The 20,015-nt window shown below is 52.4% G+C and overlaps 10 protein-coding genes; 5 read left to right on the top strand and 5 right to left on the bottom strand.

Moving 5' to 3' along the window:
• Nucleotides 1-284: 284 nt before the first annotated feature.
• On the bottom strand, nt 285-3,533 carry RCC_09664 (related to SEC5 protein; the record flags this gene model as incomplete). XM_023774904.1 has 2 exons in its annotated part: nt 285-992; nt 1,041-3,533. 2 exons carry the CDS (start codon nt 3,531-3,533, stop codon nt 285-287), a joined length of 3,201 nt encoding a protein of 1,066 aa, XP_023630672.1.
• A 329-nt stretch (nt 3,534-3,862) lies between these two features.
• RCC_09663 (probable isocitrate dehydrogenase subunit 2, mitochondrial precursor) lies at nt 3,863-5,133 on the top strand (the record flags this gene model as incomplete). XM_023774903.1 has 3 exons in its annotated part: nt 3,863-3,937; nt 3,999-4,073; nt 4,132-5,133. 3 exons carry the CDS (start codon nt 3,863-3,865, stop codon nt 5,131-5,133), a joined length of 1,152 nt encoding a protein of 383 aa, XP_023630671.1.
• Nucleotides 5,134-6,392: 1,259 nt separating this feature from the next.
• RCC_09662 (uncharacterized protein) lies at nt 6,393-6,848 on the top strand (the record flags this gene model as incomplete). The annotated part of the gene is made up of 1 exon (XM_023774902.1): nt 6,393-6,848. One exon carries the CDS (start codon nt 6,393-6,395, stop codon nt 6,846-6,848), a length of 456 nt encoding a protein of 151 aa, XP_023630670.1.
• A 143-nt stretch (nt 6,849-6,991) lies between these two features.
• Nucleotides 6,992-7,247, bottom strand: RCC_09661 (uncharacterized protein; the record flags this gene model as incomplete). XM_023774901.1 has 2 exons in its annotated part: nt 6,992-7,089; nt 7,145-7,247. 2 exons carry the CDS (start codon nt 7,245-7,247, stop codon nt 6,992-6,994), a joined length of 201 nt encoding a protein of 66 aa, XP_023630669.1.
• A 139-nt stretch (nt 7,248-7,386) lies between these two features.
• Nucleotides 7,387-8,493, bottom strand: RCC_09660 (related to polysaccharide export protein (CAP59); the record flags this gene model as incomplete). The annotated part of the gene is made up of 1 exon (XM_023774900.1): nt 7,387-8,493. One exon carries the CDS (start codon nt 8,491-8,493, stop codon nt 7,387-7,389), a length of 1,107 nt encoding a protein of 368 aa, XP_023630668.1.
• A 2,438-nt stretch (nt 8,494-10,931) lies between these two features.
• Nucleotides 10,932-12,998, top strand: RCC_09658 (probable LCB2-serine C-palmitoyltransferase subunit; the record flags this gene model as incomplete). The annotated part of the gene is made up of 1 exon (XM_023774899.1): nt 10,932-12,998. One exon carries the CDS (start codon nt 10,932-10,934, stop codon nt 12,996-12,998), a length of 2,067 nt encoding a protein of 688 aa, XP_023630667.1.
• Nucleotides 12,999-13,511: 513 nt separating this feature from the next.
• Nucleotides 13,512-14,705, bottom strand: RCC_09657 (related to sodium bile acid symporter family protein; the record flags this gene model as incomplete). Its single annotated transcript, XM_023774898.1, has 1 exon — nt 13,512-14,705. The coding sequence occupies one exon, from the start codon at nt 14,703-14,705 to the stop codon at nt 13,512-13,514; it is 1,194 nt and encodes a 397-aa protein (XP_023630666.1).
• A 753-nt stretch (nt 14,706-15,458) lies between these two features.
• On the top strand, nt 15,459-16,722 carry RCC_09656 (related to alcohol dehydrogenase; the record flags this gene model as incomplete). XM_023774897.1 has 3 exons in its annotated part: nt 15,459-15,675; nt 15,725-16,635; nt 16,690-16,722. The coding sequence occupies 3 exons, from the start codon at nt 15,459-15,461 to the stop codon at nt 16,720-16,722; spliced, it is 1,161 nt and encodes a 386-aa protein (XP_023630665.1).
• Nucleotides 16,723-17,074: 352 nt separating this feature from the next.
• On the bottom strand, nt 17,075-18,298 carry RCC_09655 (related to ribonuclease H; the record flags this gene model as incomplete). Its single annotated transcript, XM_023774896.1, has 1 exon — nt 17,075-18,298. One exon carries the CDS (start codon nt 18,296-18,298, stop codon nt 17,075-17,077), a length of 1,224 nt encoding a protein of 407 aa, XP_023630664.1.
• A 699-nt stretch (nt 18,299-18,997) lies between these two features.
• On the top strand, nt 18,998-19,653 carry RCC_09654 (uncharacterized protein; the record flags this gene model as incomplete). 2 transcript variants are annotated; one of them, XM_023774894.1, is made up of 5 exons in its annotated part: nt 18,998-19,006; nt 19,071-19,085; nt 19,150-19,342; nt 19,394-19,508; nt 19,563-19,653. In XM_023774894.1, 5 exons carry the CDS (start codon nt 18,998-19,000, stop codon nt 19,651-19,653), a joined length of 423 nt encoding a protein of 140 aa, XP_023630662.1. The 2 variants fall into 2 exon arrangements, with proteins under 2 accessions (XP_023630662.1, XP_023630663.1); XM_023774895.1 differs by lacking the exon at nt 19,071-19,085.
• Between the last annotated feature and the right edge of the window lie 362 nt (nt 19,654-20,015).

Raw genomic sequence — 20,015 nt, 5'->3', positions numbered from 1 at the left:
GTAGGCTCCTCGACAATGTCCGTCAGGCCCGGTGCAACACTCAGTCGGCTAGTCTTCCGCTGTGGCCGTCCCGACTCATCAGGAGCATCATCTCCATTCCCAGTGGCAGCATCGGGGTGGTTTCCGCCGCGATTTGAATGATCGCCAGACGAGTCGGAGTCGTTAGACACGGGCTGGAGAAGGGGCGCCTCCTCACCATCCCGCTGTGGACACAACCATTCCACAATGTAGTTGCACCTAACCTGCAGCACCACTCCCGACTCGCCGGTCCATGGCACAGGCTTCTATCCCTTGTTACCGCCGGCGCTCCCTCCGCCGCTGCCATTTTCCCTCCTACCACGCCTTTCTCTTCTGAAGCACCCGAATTCACCCTTGGTACCCTCCCTCAGACCCTTTAACACACCTCGCATGCCTGCCAACTCTCCTTGGAGTCTACCTCGTGCCTCATTCCCAGTCCGCTCGTCCAGCTTGAGATAGATCTGGCTTTGCACCTCTCCGGCCTTATCTGTGGTATATTGGTTGAGGGTCTGAGCGAGAAACTCCACATCAAGAGTCGCTTGCATCAACGCTGCAAGAGAATAGCTGTCCCGCTTCTCGAAAGACGCAATGAGCGATAGCGAGCTCTGCTCGAGAAGGTAGGAAAGAATTTGGTTCGTCAGTGTTGATGTGGTTGTCGACGTGACCTCGGCGTGAATGAAGACCAGCTTGATAAGTACGTCATAAATGTATGGCCTGGCGTCTGTTGGAGTACTGGTAGGCTCCCAAGAAGGGGACGCCACTCCGTTGGAGATAGTTTCTGTAATGTATGATAGTGTAGGCTTGACATATGCCTGGAAAAGCCGAGAGTCAATCTGTGAGAGAACGTCACGGATCGTCTTGCTCTCCTCTGTGAGCTTGACCGAAAAGGCGGATTCGAATGTGGAGATGAGCTGCGGAATGACTTCACTCCGAAGATGGGTTAAATTGGAGAGTGTGATGAGCATCCGCACGTTCTGCGTGATGTTAGTACTGCATGAGGACAACCTGAAGGATACACTCACTCTATTGCTGGCATCAACGGCTTCGGTGGCCAGAACACCAAGTCCATCACCCTCCACCCCTCTTCGCCTCGCCACTGTGACGCCATCCGGATCGGCCTCAACGCCGACTCCACCATCCAATAGCCTCGTGGAAGAAGACTCGGAGGATCCAGTCGTGGTTGCATTCTCTACMATCCCACTCAGGCCCTTGTACAAACTTGTTACGAAACAAGTCCGGACAGCTTGAAGAAGTTTGGCACTTGGAGGCGGAATGACATCCACGCCAGCTCCACTGCTCTTCAAACCAACGGCATCTGAAATGTACGCAATCTTCTGCACATTCGTCAACACCCTTTCCTCCCACGCCTCAAAATATGCAGGCATGAGAGTGAGATCTCTGCGTTCGGGTGATCTTGTCCACGATTCAAGAACGCGGCATTTCTCCGCATCGCTGTTCCAGCTCGCACATATGGCTGCAATGCAGCGCTCTCGTACCGATATGATTGTAGATTTGAGCTTCTCCCGACGTTCAGGTGCCGACTTGATAGGAGAGAGGCCGGCAATCTCACTCATGGCGGTGCCGACCAAGGTGGAGAAGCGCGCCAGGTAGTGTGCTCCAGAGAGGGAATTGGCTCCTGGAGGCCAGAATGCATACTTCTCCCATGCCGCATCTGTTTTGGGTGACGGAGGAGGGATATTGTTGTTGTCAATGCTAAAGGCACGCCTGAGAGGAAACTGGTGGCTGGCGTCTGAATCCGGAGAAATGGGTGTCGGCGGGATTGGAGAATAAAGATCGCTAATATCATCCACAGGTGGTTCTTGAAAGAATGAGACAATGCTTTCACGAATGATATTGACAAGCTCGAAAGCAGCTGCGTGGATTGCAGAGATGTGCTCCTCTTCCAGCTCGAGATGGGTGAATCCTACTGCAAACACCGCAGTAGGAAATGACTTTTGCGCTTTATTGTCGATGAAAGACTGAGCAATCTCCCACCATTCCAGAACCTCAGAAAGAACGCCATTCTGCGGGGAAAGTAACGCGGACAAGCACGCTTGTACTTTGTCCCAGAACGCGAGAATGATGTCACTATCCAGATCTTGTGTCGACTCCTTATTAAGACGAAGAGCGCCCGTGGAAGTCGAAGCGGATCGGAGATGTTTGGCCAACGCGACGATGTCCGTTTTGGTAATGCTGGCCAGTCTCCGTCGTAGGATCTCAATCTCGATCCGGCTGCGTTCGAAAGAGCGGGCAATTCGATCCTTCAGATAGAGGTAACGGCTGTTGATCCATATCCAGATGGGACTCTCCTCGACACCGAGCTGGAGTAGTACAGCGATCAGCTCCATGTGTAGCTCCTTATCAGGCTCATCAGCCATTGCAGCCGCTCTCCGTCCGTGCGCGGACTTTAGCTTCTTCCAAATACCGTTCTTGAAACCATCAATCTGCACAGTAACATCATGCCACATCCTCGCAGTGACGATGATTTGATGCACATCCTGGTCTCCGAGCTCCATATCGTTCTCCTTGGCGATCGTTGCAATCTTCCTTGCCTTGTCCGCGTGACTTTTGGCCTGCTTATAGGCATCCACGACAGCATCATAGTCGTTCTTCTTGACAGCCTCATACACGACGCCGCTCAGCTTGAAGACATCCCGGTGCTGTTCAAAGGCACTCATGACTGCTTTGAGAGTCCCCTCCTTCTCGCGTCCACCCAAAGCCGGGCCCCAAACTTCCTCTGCTTTGATGGCCACTTCTTGCAGAGGAACCTTGATTCCTTGCACACCATATTCAGACTCCTTGGTGAGTGCATTCTTCCGCTTTCCAGAAGGTGCCAGTTTCGCTCCAGCAGCAGCGAAGGCGCCACTGGTATTTCGAAAATGTGTCTGCCCTTTGCTCGTCTGCCGAGAGTGTGGTCTCGTACCATTGGGTGGACCACTTGGTTGAAGCTGTGAATTGCTTTGCTCCTCCACTCCCTGTGTTCGCATCTCGGTGTATACGGTATCGATAGTCGCCTTTGCTCGTACGAATCGTTCAAAGTTGCTTTCAACCAGTACCTTCAAACTGGCAGACTTCTCGGCAATACTCTTACTGAGGAAGTCCAGACCCTGCATGAGGTCCTCCGTGCTTGCCGTCTGGTGGAGATGTGAAAGATATGCGGCTGGACTGAAGCTGGTGGATGAAAGCATGAACTTGTTACGCAATGCCAGGTCTTCATCCACGGGCACTCCGCGTCTTCGTAGCTCGGTCGAGATACTTGGAGCCATGCCCAGGGCATCTGGTTCGTCGTTTTGCACGCCAACAGTGGCCTGGGCGGTTGATCTGAGACTGGCATGGCGGGCGAGTTTCTGAYAGCGTGAATTGCGAACGGAAGATTGACGAGTATTGTTGGCAGGCGCCTCATCCTCCTCTTCCTCGGACGACTCGTCGTCCTTGTGTGGCCATTCGGTGGGATGCAGCGAGGTGAGTTTATACTTGTTTAGCAGCTCGCGTTCTCTCTCCGCGGAGATGGGCATGGTTGTGGTGGTAGTGATGTGTTTGTTTGTTCAACGGATGAAGATGGATGTGAGAGTTCCACCTTCTTACATCGCAGAGCTTCCTTCCCTCTGACGCGCCTTGACACCCGTGGACGCAATGCAGGTGCATACGGAGCTCGGGTGTCGTCCGGAGGGTTATCTGATCCGATCCTAGCGGCATCCCGCGCTCGGGCGACTCCGGGTAGCTTTCGCGCCAAAGAACGTGTCTGGTGAAAGATACTTCCGCTTCAACACCTCTCTCGCCAACCACCTCGCATACACTTCCGCCGACCGAAACTCCCTCCCGGTCCTCTACCACCTATACAATAATGTTGGCTAGCGTACGAAGAGCGCCGGCCGTGCGCCAGTGCCTCCGCCAGATTTCCCGACCAGCATTCGCTCAGGTTCGCAAAACACCGTACAGGAAGAGAGAAGCAATCAGCAAGAGCTGATAAAAGTACCTAGACACAATTCCGAGGATACGCAGTCACGGCACCCCACGAGAAGGTTGCCAAGTTCAACGGCACGAAGGGCAGCGATGTAAATTTCAATCCACATCTGTCACATGCGAAAGCCTATCGCTAACACCCTGCCCAAGGGTAAATACACCGTCTCATTCATAGAAGGTGACGGTATTGGCCCTGAGATCGCTCAGTCCGTCAAGGATATCTTCTCCGCCGCCAACGCGCCCATCAAGTGGGAATTCTGCGACGTCACTCCTCAGCTCAAGGACGGAAAGACTGTCATCCCCGACTCGGCCATCGAAAGCATCACCCGCAACTACGTTGCGCTCAAGGGCCCTCTCGCTACGCCCATCGGCAAGGGCCACGTCTCGCTCAATCTCACCCTTCGTCGGACATTCAACCTCTTCGCCAACCTCCGTCCCTGCAAATCCATTGCAGGCTACAAGACCCCCTACGATGATGTTGACATCGTCCTGATTCGTGAGAACACCGAGGGTGAATACTCTGGTATTGAACACGTCGTTGTCGACGGTGTCGTTCAATCCATCAAGCTCATCACCCGTGAGGCTTCCGAGCGCGTCTTGCGATATGCTTTCCAACACGCCCAAGAGATTGGCCGTAAAAAGGTCCGTGTTGTACACAAGGCCACCATCATGARGATGTCCGATGGTCTCTYCCTCAGCACTGCCCGCGATGTTGCCAAGGACTACCCCGATATTGAGTTTGACGCAGAGATGTTGGACAACACCTGCTTAAAGGTCGTTACGGACCCTCTCCCGTACAACGACAAGGTTCTTGTCATGCCCAACCTTTACGGAGACATCCTCTCCGACATGTGTGCCGGTCTGATTGGTGGTCTTGGTTTGACGCCGTCCGGAAACATTGGAGATGAGTGCTCCATTTTCGAGGCTGTCCACGGTTCCGCTCCTGATATCGCCGGCATGGCGCTTGCCAWCCCCACCGCATTGCTCCTCAGTTCTATCATGATGTTGCAGCACATGGGTCTGAATTCGCATGCTGATGCCATTCAAAAGGCTATTTTCAAGACCCTAGCAGAGGGCAAATACCTAACAGGCGATCTCGGCGGCAAGGCCAAGACACACGAATACGCGGATGCTGTTATCAAGAACTTGTAGATTGATGGACATGACCCTTCTTGTTTGGTAGCGGCATTTTCAATGGAGGTTGTACCATATGAGAGTTTGGGAGATACACTCTGATTCGAATGGCATTGCATTGTGAAGTATTGAGGAAATGTTTCATGTGTGTGCGCTGACATTCGCAGCAAGCCAGCATGTGATGATCAAAGGTGAATGAATGAGCTGYCAGGCTTCACAGGCAGTTTCTGCGATTCACTCTCCCATTCTATGCTGTTTCTTGTTGTTCCATTCTTTCATGCGAGATACCAAGTGGAAACCTGTCGCACTTGACATTGCGGAAATCGCCATTTCTGACATCAACACAAGCAAAGATACCGTTGGTTCGTAATATGGTCTATCAGGAGACAACACGAGCACAACAGGCTGATCAGCTGTCCATGAACAAGGCAGGATCTACCACAGAGCAGTCACAAGACTTCACTTCGGACGTCCATCTAGATCACTACATCAACACGTCCTTGACCGATGAGCAGATTCTCAGCGGCGACCCCAACCTCATCACTCAGGAACGTATACTTCAAGTATCGGCAACACATACTGCAGAAGAGATTACCAACAAGGTCAACAGTGATAAGAGACCACACGCTCTCACCCCGACGCTGGTCTACCACCGCATTCACACTGCATGCCAATCCGTGGCCAACAAGAACAACACCTCCTTCAGAATGGTGAAGCTCGCGCTGAATAATGCAAGAGTGGAGAGTGGTGTCAAGGCTCGCATCAACGCCACGCTTGGACGTGCTGCTGCTCCTGCCGACACTTCTCCCACCAGTGGCGTCGCAGGCAAAAAAGGCAACATCAAGGACAGCGATACATCTCTCACGGATGTTGATGAGTCTACCGCACCCAGCTATCTCGGGGACTTCTTCTCTACAGAGTCTACATTGAGGGCTGCCAACCCGMTCTTCAAGCGGATTGCCAAGGGAGGCAGCAAGCTACCCGAGAATGAAGACCTCATTCGGCTCGCCGCGAGACACACTGTCAAGGAAATGGTGGAAATGGTGCAAAATGCGGATCCTATGAGTGACATCACAAATACCAAGATCAGCGCGAGGATCATGGACGCTTTATCCCTGGTTGCCACGGCCCGGACCCTGCCACGAGACGCAGTGAAGAGGGAGTTTGACAATGCAAAACAGGAGAACGGTGTTGTGGCTCGTCATTACGAAAAGATATCCACCAAGCGCAAGGAAACGACCAGGGTTAGAAAGGCTGCTGCCAAAGCAAATCTGTCGATGAAGAGTGCAGGTCCAGGACAGCGTGGCAGAATCAAGAAGGCCTTGTCCATCTCCGTCGAACCAGAGGGGGAGGAAGAAGACGACCTTGACCTCCTGCAGTGGACGGCGGGAGTACGACAAAATGCAACACCACCCTCCGATCTAATTAGTGAGGACGACACACCTATGATTGATTCAGACGATGAGACGGTTGCTTGGATCGACTCTCCCACATATGCAAAGTACAAGCCGATTCTAGGGACTCCAATCTCGGAAGTCTGTTCTGAAGATGAGATGCAGAATGAGATCACCAAGGCAAACCTCGAGCGCGAGGACGCTGCGAAGAGCTTGCTGAGACTACATTGGTATGGTGAACCCGATCTGACTGATGAGGGAGCTGCGATGATTCTCTTGAACCTCCGTGCCGAAGCTCAGGACATTCAGATGGGTATGCCGTCGGACTTGAATGACTGAGAGTGAAGGAGGAGCTGGACGATGATCATGAAAGTCTGCCTTGATTCAGAAGCGACGGTCCACGTCAATCGTGGAATRAATCTGCTCGACTGGTCCTTTGCTACGGCAACCACCTTCTCATGAATTGCTGAGCGAGAGTTGGCTTACACAGGAAAGGAGCTGAATAAGTTTTCCAGAGTCGAGAGACTGACAAGGATGAACTTGGGATGAGGATGATCCATCTTCTTGTACATGTATTGAGCTTTCACAATGGTCAAGAATGGTTCCCTCTTGAAGTCTCATTTTAGTAGACTTACTGTCACCAACGCTCCGAATGTTGTAACCCAGAAGGATGCTCCTGAAATCGCTCGGGAGGTTCCATTTAATTCCCCATGAAGGCCGTGGGTTTTGCAACCGCATTCGCTCTCCTCTATTTGCCTCCTACAACACTTCTAGTGTGCGACGCGCAAAACGTGGTTTGTGCCTCGTGGTACCTTAATCCTGTTTCCGTGTCAACAACGCGGTGTCCGAGGCCGTTCAAATCCATTATTGCTCCACATCACACATGCGCCCACCCATTTTTGATCAAGACCTGCATCTCATTAATCAAGCAAAAAGGTCCGCTTTCCAAATTAAGCTTCGACTCCTTCTCCCAAGCTGCAAGCCGTCTCTTGACGAGCATCTCTTTCAACCAAGTCGTAGTAAACCATCTCCTGAGACGATTCTCCCACGAACCATATACAATCCCAAAAGTAGACACCCAGGTTCCAGCACCAGGAGGGTTGATAGCCTCATACGCGGGAGCATTATAACCCACTCTCACACCGGGATTGATCCAAACGCCCTTCGTGCGTGATAGAGGATTGTCGGCATGAATCAGACAGCATTCCGACCCTTCGAGATGCGAATCTGCGAGGGAGTCGCTTATGCCTCGAAAGACAAGTGGAGTCTCGGAATTGTAAAATGGAGCGGCATGCATCACTACCATGCCATTCCAACAAGAAGCCACAGGCGCCGGATGATTCGCTTTGATCGCCTTACGACTCTCTCGTGCACGAAAGTAAGGCCACTTAGACATGACCTGCTCCCTCCCCTCTGAGTCCCTCAAAGCAAAAGTGTCGTAAAGCTGCCCGTTTCCTTTTGAGAAATCCAGGGAACACGCAGCAGCATAATCTCCACCTCTCGTCGCGAAAAGGTTTCTCACATCATGCGTGCTGAAAACCACATCATTCAACCACAGAATCTTATCGAACTTCTCCACCCCATTCGATTGAAGGTCGTACAGAGGCTGCAAGACCTCATTCCTCAACCTCGCGAGATATGGTATTCTTCGCAGCTCCTTCTCCCCTTTTGCAACTCGGGGTGTATGTATCCAACCTTCTTTCGTCGGAGGTTTAGCAATCTCGTCCGCATGTGTGGTGTCGTCTAGCACGATCTTTCTATTCACCCCTAGCTCTCCCAACTTGACATCCAGCTCGCGAAGCGCACCTTTGGAATTATCCCAGCTTCCACTTTCCAGCACGGAGATGTAGACATTGTCCTTTCCAATCTCCTTCACCAATTCCAATACTGCAGGTATCCAATGACTGCGAAGGATGGCTTCGTTATTCCAGTGTATGCTCGCAATGAAGACTCTTTCACTACCAAATGCCGGTGGCTCTACCATGGAGGTCTGGACTTGTGCCCATCGTATATATAGCGTTTCGAGAAATGTCCATGCTACGAGGAGGAGAGCGCCGAGTTTAATAATGCGGTGGAATGTTGTACGGCGGTAATAAAACCTGGTGGATCTCAACATGCTTCCCGCATTGGATGAATTGTATATAAATTCCGCTGCTGGATTGATGCGCTCATGAGCGTATGCATGTGCGTATAATATGGTGGAATGTAGGCATTGCTCTTCTATTGCTTTGCTTGAGGAATGTACTATAACTAGCTCTTGCACCTCATCCTTCATGTGCAAGCCCAGTGCTCGGATGTGTCGGAGCAAGTTCRGCCGTCTCTGAGATGTGCAAGAACTCCCGTCCCGTCCTACCCATGGCACTGCCCAAAGGCCAAGACAGATGGGCTCAAAGCCCAAGTCTTCTCAAGCTCAACATCAGATTTTGCTCCCATCGTGAAAGCCTGGAAAGAACCTGATTGATTCTGAATGGCGCGGAACACGCAACTCAACTCCATTTAGTATCGATTCAGGTGGAGATCGAGAACCTACTTCCCCATCGCAATCCAGCCAGTCTGATGAGTGCATCAGCACCAGCACGAAACAGTCATCAATAATAGAGGCTGTGAAGAAAGCACAGACGACAGCACCAACCCGGCAAGCAACCCCTGCCACGGTGCGAATGCGCATGCCTTCACTTCATGACATCACGACTTGTATTGGGATCGCTGCCGACGTCTGGGCTAAATGGTAGGTAGATTTGTATATCGCTCTCACGGTATAGGAAGGACCTCTTCTCACGACAGCAGAATCGAGTTTCAGGTGACATRTCTTACCTTGCATTCGCTCATCGGAGCACAGCATTTGGCGAGCTGCGAGGCCCCTGGTAGAGCCTCGTACAAGCTGCAAGCACGCGGAAGTCATGCATGGCAATATGTTGTGACTCTGAGGCAGTGAGGCGCTGTTTGACAGGAGAATGTTGCACGCAGCACCACACAACCACCTGCAGCCTGTCAATATTTGATGATGCGGAACAAAGAATTGATGGATCGTCGATAGTTCGGCGCTCGGAACGGTCGGGTCCCACAACAGCCTTGCTGTAGAACAACAGCTGAGGTGCTGGTCCCTTGAAGCGAGACCGAGCCTCAACGAATACGTCGGGTCCGTACACGGTGCGACTCCTTTACAGGATTTGAAAGATCGATGGTCGGGGTTTGTCAAGATGCGCAGATCTCGACTTGAACAGATGCGCCTCGAATCTTGTATGGTGCACATATTGGCAAGTATTCTGTCTTCACACGTTCCACAAGAACCCGGTTAGAACAATGTTCCGACATGCGGTAGATCCCTGGCCAAAGATGCAACGCTCGGCAGCCCTACGTAGGAGCGGAGTGCGGAAGTAGGGGCGGTGTTCATCGATCCAGGGACAAGATCTTTGAGCACACACCAGAGCGTTGCCCCTGATGAGATTGGTGTGGTGCAAAGAATCCTCAATTCGGGTTGGTCGGTGGAGTAGTCGGGCAATCCCTAATCAACCGGAAATTGCGCTCGCCGATTGTCGCGATCTGAGGATTCTTCATCGGCATCCTCGCCATTCCGTCTGATCAGTAAAAGACGGATCCATCTGCTGTTTCAACATCGACACCCTGCTGCGACACCTCTTGGACGGGCCAATTTCGACGATATTTCCAGCTCGCGACGTGTTTGAGCACTGTTTGCACGCTTGGACTTGGGCATTGGAGCCAAAGCTTGTTCCGGAGACAGCGTCATACCCGAGCGGCGCGCGAAAAAGGAGCCCGCCACGTCTGAAAGAAGGGAGAAGGAATAGTGAGAGACGGGAGGTTGGTTGTTCTGAAGTGCTGGAAAGCACCTCCGAATCAACGACACGAGACTGCTGCATTGCGCGAGGAATGTCCGCGTGAAGACCAAACGCAGGTGAGCCAAGCCCCCTTCCCTGACACATTCCTCCTCACATCCTCTGCCTTGCCTGCATCCGACGCATTCGCTTGCGTTTCCAAGCCCCGGCGAACAAGGCCAAACCGCGCGCCGTATCAGCTCAGTTCAGCATCACCACACCATCTCCCCGCGAGACAGCTGCGCACGGATTATTCTGGCTTAGCATCGACGATACACCACATCATCGACATCGACGACCACACGGCAACCGGGTTGGTCCTAGACCCGCTGTCGCGCGTGGAAGTTGGCGGATACCTGACAGCCACCACGAACCTYGACTTCTGTTACATCATTCACGCCAGAACAATATCCTCCCATTGCGCCTACCCTTCGTGCTTACAGTCATCGCGACTGCCTTATCACTTACCTTCTCTTTCTCCACCTCTTCCATCAAACTCACCGCGGGGATTTGGCTGCAACGCCACCTCGTCTATCGCTTCACCATCGACAACAACAACTAACACTCAATCCCCCGAACCACAGACGCCATGCCTGCAATTCGCGCTCTCAATCCGTTCGCCTCGCCTGTCGCGACCACCGACACTGTTCTGTCCGAAAAGGAACCCATACGCATGATTGAAACCGCCCATTCACCACAATCAAATCGACGGTTCTCGCGTCCGCGCTTCAATCTCCCGTTCTCCAACACATCACCCAAGAACGTCAAAGTAGCACCTGCGTTGGAGCAGACGAGATTAGAAGCGCCTCAGTTCCAGTCCTTCCGACCACCGAGCCCGCAAATATCCACTCTCAGCCTGCCCACGATCAACCTCACGACTGCGACTGGCGAGAAGAGCAAGATGGAAGACCTTCCCAAGCCATTGACGCTGTTCTCCCCGCCTTCRCCAGCAGAGGCACGACGGATTRCGAAGCAACACGCAGCGTTCGGCCCGCTTGGATCCAAACAGCACCTGTACTCGTCAAGATTTGTCGGGACCGAGTTCCCCGAGCCGATTGAGGATGAGCCACCGTACTACTATCTCATCACCACGTACATCTCCTACCTCATCCTCATCATCTTCGGACACGTTCGCGATTTCTTCGGAAAGAGATTCAAGCCAGATCACTACAAGCAGCTGCGGGAATGCGACGGCTACGCACCACTCAACTCCGACTTTGACAACTTCTACATCCGACGCCTGCAATTGCGAATCAACGACTGCTTCAGACGGCCAGTCACGGGCGTTCCCGGCCGATTCATCACCCTCCTCGATCGGGCGAGTGACGACTTCAACCTCTCCTTCAAGCTGACTGGAACGACCACGCAAACACTCAACATGTCATCATACAACTATCTGGGCTTCGCACAATCCGAAGGCGAGTGTGCAGACGCTGCTGAGCAGAGTTTGAGAAAGTATGGAATCTCATTCTGCTCACCCAGAGGTGATGTCGGAACATCTGAGCTGCACGTCGATGTAGAACGACAGGTCGCAGAGTTCGTTGGCAAGCCCGCGGCGACCATCTACTCGATGGGATTCGTCACCAACGCCACCATCTTCCCTGCACTTGTCGGCAAGGGATGTTTGATGATTTCCGATCAACTCAACCACGCATCGATCCGGTTTGGAGCAAGACTCAGCGGTGCTGTTATTGACATGTTCAAGCACAACGACATGGCCGATCTCGAGCGTCTTCTTCGGGAGAGAATATCACAGGGTCAGCCCAGAACACACCGCCCGTGGAGAAAGATCCTCGTGGCTGTCGAAGGCCTATACAGTATGGAGGGCACCTTTTGCAACCTGCCCAGTCTTGTGGCATTGAAGAAGAAGTACAAGTTTGCGCTATATGTCGACGAGGCACATTCAGTCGGTGCACTGGGTCCACGCGGTCGCGGTGTCTGTGACTACTTCGGAGTCGATCCCGCCGACGTTGATATCCTAATGGGAACGTTCACCAAGAGCTTCGGTGCCAATGGAGGCTACATCTCCGGCAGCAAGGCCCTCATTGACAAGATTCGCGTCAACAATGCCGGAACCCTTTACGGAGAGTGCCCAACTCCAGCCGTGTTGAGCCAGATCAGCACCAGTTTGAGAATCATCTCCGGCGACTTGGCACCTGGCCAGGGTGAAGAGCGTCTGCAACGTCTTGGATTCAACAGCCGATATCTTCGCCTCGGATTGAAGCGATTGGGTTTCATCATTTACGGACATGATGACAGTCCAATCATCCCACTCCTCCTCTACCACCCAGCCAAGATTCCTGCCTTTTCGCATGAAATGCTGAAGCGGAAGATTGCGGTCGTTGTCGTCGGATACCCCGCCACTCCTCTCATCTCATCACGAGCACGCTTCTGTGTGAGTGCAGCACATACCAAGGACGATCTTGACAGATTACTCGCAGCAGTCGACCAGGCTGGTGAAGTTCTCCAATTGAAGTTCAGCTCCGGAATTGCGGGCGGACAGGAGCCAATGCATGAGGGTCTCACAAATGAGAAGGAAATGGACATTCGCTCATGTCTGGAATCTGGCGAGAACCCAGCACTTACACCACCACGGTGGAAGCTGGAAGACGTCATCAAGCGCGGTGTGCAGGATGTGAAGAAGCCGCTCGTATGAAGTCGCGAGGKAGGATTGAGATACCACGAGTCCGCCTAGGAGCGAGACGGCGGTGGAAAGAAGCAAGCGTTCAAGCGTTCACGTACATGGCCTTTTCAAATTTCTCACAGCAGCCTTCAAGCATGAGGGATCGCGCCACCGGCCGGACCTGTGAGGGCGATTCTGAATGAGCATTGCCAGCCACCAGCGAAGAAGATTATCAACCGTATAGGGATCTGCATTGATTCCTGTTATTAATGTTAATACTTCTGTTTCTTTTATTATAGACGGGACAAGGACGAAGCGATGTATAAAGACAGACGCATGGTCGAAGACCGTCAGGAAATGGGGATAGATTAATCGAGAGGATTGAATCACTTCCACCAACACATCATTCTTATCCATCTCATCCTTAGATGTGTGCTCTCAACTTGGAGTGGTGAGTTGTCCCCAAATCTGGCTATCACGGTCCTGGTATTTAGCTCGCGAGCTACCCTGCGATCTCTTGGGCCGTCTATTTTTCGGCTGTCACTCTTACTCTCTCTGTTCTGCTTGCTGCAATTCTAGCATTCGCTGGGTTCTCCCCCTCTCTACGCTCTGCATCCACTTTCGGAAGATCACTACTAATATGCTCCCAAATGCCATTTGCAGCGCGGCATAGATTACAATTGGCACCTGTATCTTACTCTCCAGCTCAAGATCAATGCCAGCAAAGATGGCATTCGACAAGGGAACACCAAAAGCCGGACCTTTGGCCGCAACACAGTATGTGATGGAAATGACATCTCTCCTCGGAAACCAAAGGTTCGATATGAAGAAGGCGATACTGAAGTATAACATCCACATGCCTAGCAGGACAAAGACCACGAAAACAAGATTGCTCGATTTCACATTCGCAAAGGCGTTTGAGTGAAATGCTTGATCATATGTTGACCAGATAATGACCAGCATGCAGAGAGAACCGATTTTGTTGAACTTCCATTTTCGGAAGACGGTACTGCAAGCATTCTCGAAGAAGTATCGAATGACTTGGCCAACGAGAAGCGGAACGTAGATGGACAGACCGAGCTGCATGAGCACTCGCCGGTATATCTGCGGGAACTGATCCGTGCTACTGGGAGGGAGAACCGAGTTGTACCATGTATCGACCGTGGTATACATCACAACCAAAGCAGGAGAGAGGAAAACTCCGATGAAGTTCCCTATACTGGTCTGCACGACTGTAAGCTCGGTATTTCCACGCGCTTGGCCCGTCATAACGACATTGCTGGCTATCGTCGTCGGAACGCAACTCAGAAAAACCAGGCCGATGAGGAGTCCTGGATCCATAAAATGCTTGCTTGTGGCTGTCGCTGAGACGAGTCCAAACATCAATGCAGAGCATGTCAAAAAGCAATTTCCTTGCACCCAGAGGTGTGCTTTCCAGCGCGATGCATTGCGGAGGAGGACTTTGGTGTCTAGAGTGCATCCGGTGGCAAGGAAGATGAGACTGACGCAGAGATAGGAGACTGTTGTGGACTTGACTTCTTGTTGAGAGGAGGGAACTTGGACTTGAGAGGCTATGGCGATTACAAGGCCCATGGATATCAGAAACCACTGGTCGTCGATGAAGGAGAGGGCTGCCTTTTTCCATTTTTTATGAGGACTTGATGGTTTGTCGACAGGATGTGGATCATGTTGCTCAACCTCTTTCATGGAGCTGGAATCCTCGACGGCTGATGCTGACATGACTGCTGGCTCGTACATCTGACCATCCTGGTGGTGAGACGATTGCATGAACATAAATCAGCTGTTGGGGTTGATTGGTGTGCAAGTGCACGCAGCTTGTCGGTTTGGTGTGTGTTGATCGGTTCGGCTGCAAAAGTCCGTCAAATCAAATCGCCGAGCTCAACCGATCCGACATAAAACAAAGACGACTACATGTCGTTGGCAATATGGGCACAATCGAGCCTTTCAGCACCCAGGACAAGAAACTCTTGACTCGTTCTACCATCAACCAGCTCTCTGTTAGCAAACTGGATGAAGACAACCACGAAAACCTGAACCGAAAACACGACCTGCGGAACAACATCCGCCCATGATCATACCAAGGCACGGTACCCCACCACGGCTCTCACCTCACACGCGGGGACCTCAACCCCGCAGCAAGAACCACATCAGCTTGCCATACAACCTCTTCCACAACTCCCAGAAACTCAGCCGTAAGCCTAGTGCGACGAAAAAGGTTCAATGGAAGCACGCTGGCTCTTCCATCGATTGGATCCCGACCACAGTGGTCAGCCACTTTCCCTACCCACGGTAAAAAGAGCTCCTCATCTGCACACGATGGGGTGCTTATAAGTTACCACCTCTTCCTAATCCACACTGCYCCATACCTCCCCTTCTCCGTGCATGAGCTCTCGATCTTCAAACAACATCCCCGTCTCCCTTCGCAAACTTTGGCAACATCAAGAACGATTCGGACGAGCAGCTTCATTCACCATGTCGGTCCCTGAAACTGCRAGAGCGATTGTGTCGCATGATACCTTTGAGAATGGAGGATGGAAGATGGAAGAGGTTGGCTTGAGACAGCCTGGCGAGGGAGAATTGTTGGTCGAAATGGTCGCTACAGGAGTCYGTCACACCGATGCCTTGATTGGTGGCATCCCAGCCGGCGCAGCTCCCATTGCATTCTACCCGCGTGTATTGGGCCACGAAGGTATGCATATGAAGAACAAACAGCCAAGACACTTTCTAATCTGTGAAAGGCTCTGGATACGTACGAGCTGTTGGACCAGGTGTCACTGTTGCAAAATCCGGGGACCCGGTTCTACTGTCCTTTGCCTTTTGCGAGAATTGTGCAATCTGTAAAGCTGGCCATCACTCCAACTGCGTCTCCTTTAATGATCTCAATTTTGGACCTGGCAAGGTCTTCCAGCTAGCTTCCAAAAGCGGCGGCGAGCCCGAAATCGACGGTACCTTTTTCGGCCAGTCATCTTTCGCCAACTACAGCATCGTCAAACAGTGCTCTGTTGTGAACGCGTCGGGACTCGTAAACGACAAGAAGGATCTGCAGCTCTTCGCTCCTCTAGGATGCGGTATCCAAACAGGAAGCKGGACCGTCGTCAACGTTGCAAAAGCCGGACCATCAGACGCAATCTGTATCATGGGTCTTGGAGGAGTGGGTCTTTCTGCTGTCATGGGAGCAAAGATTCAAGGCTGCAGAATGATCATCGGAATTGACAAAGTTCAGTCTCGCCTCGACCTTGCAAAGGAGTTGGGCGCTACACATGTCATCGATGGTTCCAAGCTTGACGAGGGCAAGACTCTTGTCGATGTGATCCGGGAACTCGCAGACGGAGTAGGATCCACCATCACAATCGATACTACAGGTGCCCCAGTACTCATGGATGCCGGCGTGGAGTTCACAAGAAATCACGGAATGTACATCCAGGTTGGATCACCTCCTTTCGATTACACGCTCAAGAACTTTAGCGGTTTCGTCAACATGGTCGCTGGAAAGCAATGGGTGGGAGCTATTGAGGGTGGCGCATACCCACCAGAGTATGTTCCCAAGATGATTCAGTGGTACAGGGATGGAAAATTCCCAATCGATAAATTGATGAAGCTCATGCCTGCGGCCGACTTCAATCAAGCTCTTCACGAGATGCACACTGGAGTGAGTCTACCTTGTAAGATTGAGTGCGCAAAGCATGCTGACTTTTGCAAACAGGAAACCATCAAGCCAATTCTGACGTGGTCATGAGCATGATGCTTTGCTTCGTGTTGCGATGATCGCAGGCAGCTTTGCAAGCGGTGAGACATGCCATGTTTGGAGTGCCTTTTGTGTATAGCGAGCGACCTAGCCATCGTCTGAAATGAAGTCGCCAGGCAGTTTCAGGAAGTCCGTTCGTTTCTGAGTGCACTGGGTGATGATGCGGCAACTCATGTTGTAGCTCAAAAGTGCCATCAGTGAGGTTTCAATGATGCGGCCCAGACATGGAAGGTTGTTGGACAGGCAATGATCGAATCTTCGATCTCCGTGGCATAGGATCTTCATCTGTTGAGTTGTCGGTTTTGGTACCTCGCATCTTGGTAGAATGTACGCTTTGTCGTTTTCAATCCTCAAACGTAACATCTCTTCCCAATTCCTGCGCAGTCCTCGCTCCTGCAACAGCCAACACATCTGCAGCAGAGTTGCCCTCGTCCTTGTCATGCCCTTTCACCCATTCAAACCTCACCCCACCAGGACCGCGATCCCACACCGAGCGTTTGTCCGTACTCGGCGCATCCTCTCCATCCTCGACACGATGTGCATTGAGGCGTATGCGCTCGTCCAATTGATCGAGAATCTTCTGCACAAGATCCTTGTTCTCCACCGGCTTCTTCGCAGAATTCACCCAGCCGTTGCGTTGCCAGTTGTGAAACCAATCCGTAACGCAATCGATGGAGTACTTGCTGTCACTAACGATAACAATCCTTCGATCTTTGGGGGCAACTTCCAGCGCTCGTACCATGGCCATCAGCTCTGCGCGTTGGTTCGTCTGCTTGGTTCCAGAAAGAGGTTCGCTGATATTTCGCTTGTCTGCAGGGCCGAAGAAGACACCAACACCACCCCACGCGTTTGACTTCCCATTGCTAAGAGAACTGCCGTCTGTGTAGATTCGTATTGGTGCATCTCTGACTGGACGGGCAACTTGATACGTCATCTTCTCGCGCTCTTCCCTCGTTTTGTAGCGCGCACCATCCGTGGTGTGGTCCAGAAGGATGTTGGAGTCGAAGCCATCTTCGGCATCCTCTCCTAAGGGCGCCTCTCCAGGCTCGTATTCCCCCTGCTCCATCGGCGGTGGACTGAGCTCATCCTTGACTCCCTTCTTCGTCTTCTTCGCCTTCCTCACAGGCTCTCCCGCCTCAATGCTTCCCACGGGTATATCCTGCGCTGCATAACCTTGCGCATCTGCGACATACTGCTCAGCTTCCCACTTCGTCTTGAAGCCTTTATGCTTGGGTCCCTTCCATCCAGTGATCTGATCRAGTACGTCTTGCCAGGAGGTGTACACGCCCGGCTTCCGACCTGCCCGCACTCCATACCACTTGGTGACCTTTYCCACCCCACTACTCGCAGTCTCCTCATTGTTGACAAACTTCTGCGCATCACTCAAGGTCGCAAATGATTTGAACATGGCTTTTGGARATCCGCGGACTTGATCTAGGCATTCGTTCCAGGTATGATATATCCCGGGCTCCTTCCCGATGCGGACCGCGTAAAACTTTGGCTGGTTGGTCTTGGACTCGCGTTTCCGCTTCACTCCCGCGGTAGGAGGTGGATCCATCATGTGCATTGCCGGCAAAGGTGCAGTGGGTTGTGTGAGCGGCGGCTGTGGATGATTTACGGAAGTGAAGCCATTAATTGATTCCGCCATGTTGGCTACTGACAGTGCAAGCAAGGTCCTGACACGTCTGGTATTGTCAAAGTAGAAGAATGCCGGCAGGCGTTTGTGAAGGGGGGTTGGTGTGTAGAGCTTGAGGATAGCTCGAAATATGGAAGCCACAGCGCCGACACTTGCTGATGTGGCGAGGAAGGAGTGAATGGAAGGCGAGAGGGCAAGGAAGCAGAACGGAGGGAGGGAGGGGAGGTAAAGCGGATGCAAACGGACGGCCACGGGAGGAGGGCCCCATCCATTGTCGGCGGAGGCGGGAGGCAGGGGTGCCCCGCACGCTCACACCAGCACCCACAGACCAGCACCGGCGTCTTCCTGAGGGATCAAGGAGGCATCCACGCAGGTTTAGCTTCACGCCTCGTTGCTCGCATCGCGGATCGGTCACCGTCGGGGTAATGTAGGAGTAGCAAACTGTGGTTGTTGGGTCTCACACCATCTTTCGGAGCTGCACTGCATGCACCTGAGGCACCCCCATCATCCTCACAGCTGGTCTCTCCCCACTTACCATCAACACAGCTCCCACCCCCGTCAGCCTTGTGTCTTCGCGGTTATTTCCAAGACTCGTGCCGCATCGTGCAGCACCATGCGTTGCTAGTCGCCATGTTCGAGGTAACCATGTCCATTGCCCACCTTTCCATTGCATCCATGCTTCTCAATCTCGACATGGCTTGAGCTGGGCCAAGAAGCTGTACCACCATCCTTGCTGCATCACCCAGCCCGCCATGCTATACCGACGTCTAACACATCACCAGTCCCGTCATACACAATCAGGCTACCGTCTACGCTCACACCGTGCTCGCTCCATCGTATTGACGCCTGGAGAGCTCGTTGAGATACGGGCTGCTCAGCGAACGTTTGAAGGCGCATACGTCCGTACCAGTCTCAGTCAATTCAGCTTTGCGCTGGTAGTGCTGAAGATCTTTACGAGCGAATTCTATAGTATAGGTATGCAAGCTTCCTGGAGCTTCCGTCGCCTACGCTGACAAGATTCATCAGGAGCGCTTTTCGCAGTCTATGGCGCGGGAGTGCTCGCAGTCAGTGCGTTCCGCCGTGCACAAGGCAATCGCCAATTCTTCAGTGAAGTTGGTGGAGATGGCTTGCACAGGAAGCGGTAGGCAGTCATTTCTATCCAACAAGAGCATTGCATTTGCTAACAAGTTGCAAGATTCCGCACGAGTGGAAACGTTGTCGTCGTACTCACCAGTCTGAGCATTGCCGCCTACGTGACGCTTCTCGTCTTGACATTGAGGCTCTAGCGMACGTCGGAATCGATCATGCAGCGGGAAGACTAATCTAATGAATGAGTGTCGGCCGACGTGGTGGGCCATTACCTGGTATCATTGACGCATCTGTCGAAGATGATCTCATGAATAGTTCCTGCCAACAACCTCAATTGCAGCTTCAATACAGAGGACAACAGGGGTAGCAAGTGCTGCGGCCCATCAACAATCCGTTTCGCGGCTCGCAGCAACATCAGCAGCACTACATCGATACCAAATCAATATGTCGGGCCCTCCACCACAGCACCCGGCGTCAGTAGATACGGGAGCACGACAATAAGGCGGAACCAAGCGATCTTCGTGATGGGACTCCGCCCCCGGTGCCCCACATGCCGTCG

The sequence above is a fragment of the Ramularia collo-cygni genome (assembly GCF_900074925.1).
Source record: "Ramularia collo-cygni strain URUG2 genome assembly, contig: RCC_scaffold18, whole genome shotgun sequence".
NCBI classification, from domain to species: domain Eukaryota; kingdom Fungi; phylum Ascomycota; class Dothideomycetes; order Mycosphaerellales; family Mycosphaerellaceae; genus Ramularia; species Ramularia collo-cygni.
Note: the sequence above shows the minus strand (reverse complement) of the source record. Positions and strands in the feature narration are given on the sequence as shown.